At 49.3% G+C, this 5,000-nt stretch overlaps 1 protein-coding gene across 1 annotated transcript in view; it reads left to right on the top strand.

Moving 5' to 3' along the window:
* Nucleotides 1–5,000, top strand: part of LOC110172955 (RNA-binding protein Musashi homolog 1-like) — a 29,487-nt gene that overhangs the window by 13,889 nt on the left and 10,598 nt on the right. Inside the window, exons 6-9 of the mRNA XM_055160973.1 lie at nt 387–479; nt 3,435–3,483; nt 3,676–3,758; nt 3,850–3,970. Coding sequence (XP_055016948.1) covers nt 387–479; nt 3,435–3,483; nt 3,676–3,758; nt 3,850–3,970 — 346 coding nt within the window. The remainder of the gene's footprint in view (nt 1–386; nt 480–3,434; nt 3,484–3,675; nt 3,759–3,849; nt 3,971–5,000) is intronic.

Here is a 5,000-nt window from a genome sequence, read left to right as displayed (position 1 = left end):
TCCTCTCCTCCTCCTCCTCCTCCTCCTCCTCCTCCTCCTCTCTCCTCCTCTCTCTCCTCTCCTCCTCCTCCTCCTCTCCTCCTCCTCCTCCTCCTCTCCTCCTCTCCTCCTCCTCTCTCCTCCTCCTCCTCCTCCTCCTCCTCCTCCTCTCCTCCTCTCTCCTCCTCCTCCTCCTCCTCCTCTCTCCTCCTCCTCTCCTCCTCCTCTCTCCTCCTCTCCTCTCTCCTCCTCCTCCTCCTCCTCCTCCTCCCTCCTCCTCCTCCTCCTCCTCCTCCTCCTCCCTCCTCTCCTCCTCCTCCTCCTCCTCCTCTCCTCCTCCTCCTCCTCTCCTCCTCCTCTCCTTCTCTTCTCCTCTTCTTCTGATCTTTCTTTCTTTCGTTCTTCAGTTGGTGACCAGGACAAAGAAGATCTTTGTTGGAGGTTTGTCTGTGAGCACCTCCATCGAGGACGTCCGACACTACTTCCACCAGTTTGGAAAGGTACAAACACACGTCACATACACACGTCACATACACACACGTCACATACACACGTCACACACACATACACCACACGTACATACACAGTCACACACCCACACGTCACATACACACGTCACAAACACACGTCACACAACACGTCACATACACACGTCACACACACACGTCACACGTACACACACACGTCACACACACGTCACACACCCACACGTCACACACACACGTCACATACACACGTCACACACACACGTCACATACAACACCACAGTCACACACACGTCACACACACACGTCACATACACACGTCACATCACACACGTCACAACCACGTCACATACACATACACACGTCACACACACACGTCACATACACACGTCACAAACACACGTCACATACACATGTCACAAACACATCACACACACGTCACATACACACGTCACAAACACACGTCACAAACACACGTCACATACACACGTCACACACACATGTCACATACACACGTCACATACACATGTCACAAACACATCACACACACGTCACACACACACGTCACACACACACGTCACATACACATGTCACATACACACGTCACAAACACACGTCACATACACACGTCACATACACACACACACAAACACACACACACATCACACACACGTCACATACACACGTCACACACACACGTCACATACACACGTCACACACACACGTCACACACACACGTCACATACACACGTCACACACACACGTCACATACACACGTCACATACACACGTCACAAACACACGTCACATACACACGTCACAAACACACGTCACATACACACGTCACACACACACGTCACATACACACGTCACACACACACGTCACATACACACGTCACACACACACGTCACATACACACGTCACACACACACGTCACACACACACGTCACATACACACGTCACACACACACGTCACATACACACGTCACAAACACACGTCACATACACATGTCACAAACACATCACACACACGTCACATACACACGTCACAAACACACGTCACAAACACACGTCACATACACACGTCACACACACATGTCACATACACACGTCACATACACACGTCACATACACACGTCACACACACACGTCACATACACACGTCACAAACACACGTCACATACACATCACACACACGTCACATACACACGTCACACACACACGTCACATACACATGTCACAAACACATCACACACACGTCACATACACATGTCACATACACACGTCACATACACACGTCACATACACACGTCACACACACACGTCACATACACACGTCACATACACACGTCACATACACACGTCACACACACACGTCACATACACACGTCACAAACACACGTCACATACACATGTCACAAACACATCACACACACGTCACATACACATGTCACATACACACGTCACATACACACGTCACATACACACGTCACATACACATGTCACATACACACGTCACAAACACACGTCACATACACATGTCACAAACACATCACACACACGTCACATACACATGTCACATACACACGTCACATACACACGTCACATACACACGTCACATACACACGTCACATACACATCACACACACGTCACATACACACGTCACACACACACGTCACATACACATGTCACAAACACATCACACACACGTCACATACACATTGTACACACACACACACGTCACATACACACGTCACATACACACGTCACACACACACGTCACATACACACGTCACATACACACGTCACACACACACGTCACATACACACGTCACAAACACACGTCACATACACATGTCACAAACACATCACACACACGTCACATACACATGTCACATACACACGTCACATACACACGATACACATCACACACGTCACACGTCACACACGTCACATACACATGTCACAAACACACGTCACATACACACGTCACATACACACGTCACATACACACGTCACATACACATCACACACACGTCACATACACACACACACAAACACACACACACACGTCACATACACACACACACGTCACATTCACACACACACACACACACACGTCACATACACACATACACACACACACGTCACATACACACACACACAAACACACACACGTCACATACACACACACACGTCACACACACGTCACATACACACACACACACGTCACACACACACACACGTCACACACACGTCACATACACACACACACACACACACACGTCACATACACACACACACGTCACATACACACACACACATCACACACACATCACACACACAATACACACACCAGACACACACACAACACACGTCACACACATCACATATCACACACACACGTCACACACACATCACACACATGTCACATACACACACACACACAAACACACACACACATCACACACACGTCACATACACACACACACAAACACACACACACATCACACGTCACACACATCACACACACACACACGTCACATATACACACATCACACACACATCACACACACAATACACACACCAGACACACACACACAACACACGTCACACACATCACATATCACACACACACATCACACACATACTTCGTGGTTGCTATGGTAACACTTATGGAATTCCCAAGTGGTGATGTCATAATTTCCAAACAGGAAATCACTTTTAAAACCTAAAAAAATGTCCAAACACTTTTTATTTAAATCTTCAACGTAACGATTTTTAATCAAACAGACGCAAACGGACGCCGCGCTGCACGATCCGACCAATCACACGATCCGACCAATCACACGATCCGACCAATCACACGATCCGACCAATCACACGATCCGACCAATCACACGATTCGACCAATCACACACCTTCTTTCCCCGAGGTCATGAGTAACCCCGCCCCCTCCTCTGTCTCAGGTCGACGACGCCGCGCTGATGTTCGATAAGACCACGAACCGACACCGAGGTACTGGACCAGGACTAGACCAGGACTGGATCAGGACCGGATCAGGACCGGACCAGGACCGGACCAGGACCGGACCAGGACCGGACCAGGACCGGACCAGGACCGACCCAGGACCGGACCAGGACCGGACCAGGACCGGACCAGGACCAGACCAGGACTAGACCAGGACTAAAGTGGTTGTGTTTGTTGTAGGTTTTGGTTTCGTGACGTTTGAAGACGAGGAGGTGGTGGAGAAAGTGTGTGAGATCCACTTTCATGAGATCAACAGTAAAATGGTGCGTCGTCGGTTTCGCTCGTCTGGAGATTTTCTTTGTTTTGTTTTGTTTTGATGTTGAATTCAAACTTTAGTTTCACTTTCGGTGGCAGGTGGAGTGTAAAAAGGCCCAGCCCAAAGAGGTCATGACCCCCAGCTCCTCCAGGGGGCGCTCCCGAGTCGTGCCGTACGGGGTCGACGCCGCCGCCTTCATGTTCGGGGTCGGAATGCTCGGTATGGAACCTTTACACCTGTCACCTGTCACTTTACACCTGTCACCTGTCACTTTACACCTGTCACTTTGCACCTGTCGCCTGTCACTTTACACCTGTCACTTTACACCTGTCACTTTACACCTGTCACTTTACACCTGTCACCTGTCACTTTACACCTGTCACTTTGCACCTGTCACCTGTCACTTTACACCTGTCACTTTACACCTGTCACTTTACACCTGTCACTTTACACCTGTCACCTGTCACTTTACACCTGTCACTTTGCACCTGTCGCCTGTCACTTTACACCTGTCACTTTACACCTGTCACTTTGCACCTGTCACTTTACACCTGTCACTTTACACCTGTCACCTGTCACTTTACACCTGTCACTTTGCACCTGTCGCCTGTCATTTTACACCTGTCACTTTACACCTGTCGCCTGTCACTTTACACCTGTCACTTTACACCTGTCGCCTGTCACTTTACACCTGTCACTTTGCACCTGTCGCCTGTCACTTTACACCTGTCACTTTGCACCTGTCGCCTGTCATTTTACACCTGTCACCTGTCACTTTACACCTGTCACTTTGCACCTGTCGCCTGTCACTTTACACCTGTCACCTGTCACTTTACACCTGTCACTTTGCACCTGTTGCTTTACACCTGTCGCCTGTCAGTTTACACCTGTCGCCTGTCAGTTTACACCTGTCAGTTTACACCTGTCGCCTGTCACTTTACACCTGTCGCCTGTCAGTTTACACCTGTCGCCTGTCACTTTACACCTGTCGCCTGTCACTTTACACCTGTCAGTTTACACCTGTCGCCTGTCAGTTTACACCTGTCAGTTTACACCTGTCGCCTGTCACTTTACACCTGTCAGTTTACACCTGTCGCCTGTCAGTTTACACCTGTCGCCTGTCACTTTACACCTGTCAGTTTACACCTGTCGCCTGTCAGTTTACACCTGTCAGTTTACACCTGTCGCCTGTCACTTTACACCTGTCAGTTTACACCTGTCGCCTGTCAGTTTACACCTGTCGCCTGTC

This window comes from Boleophthalmus pectinirostris, unplaced genomic scaffold, assembly GCF_026225935.1.
Source record: "Boleophthalmus pectinirostris isolate CB_2022bp ecotype Guang Dong unplaced genomic scaffold, ASM2622593v1 HiC_scaffold_3, whole genome shotgun sequence".
Lineage (NCBI taxonomy): Eukaryota > Metazoa > Chordata > Actinopteri > Gobiiformes > Gobiidae > Boleophthalmus > Boleophthalmus pectinirostris.
Note: the sequence above shows the minus strand (reverse complement) of the source record. Positions and strands in the feature narration are given on the sequence as shown.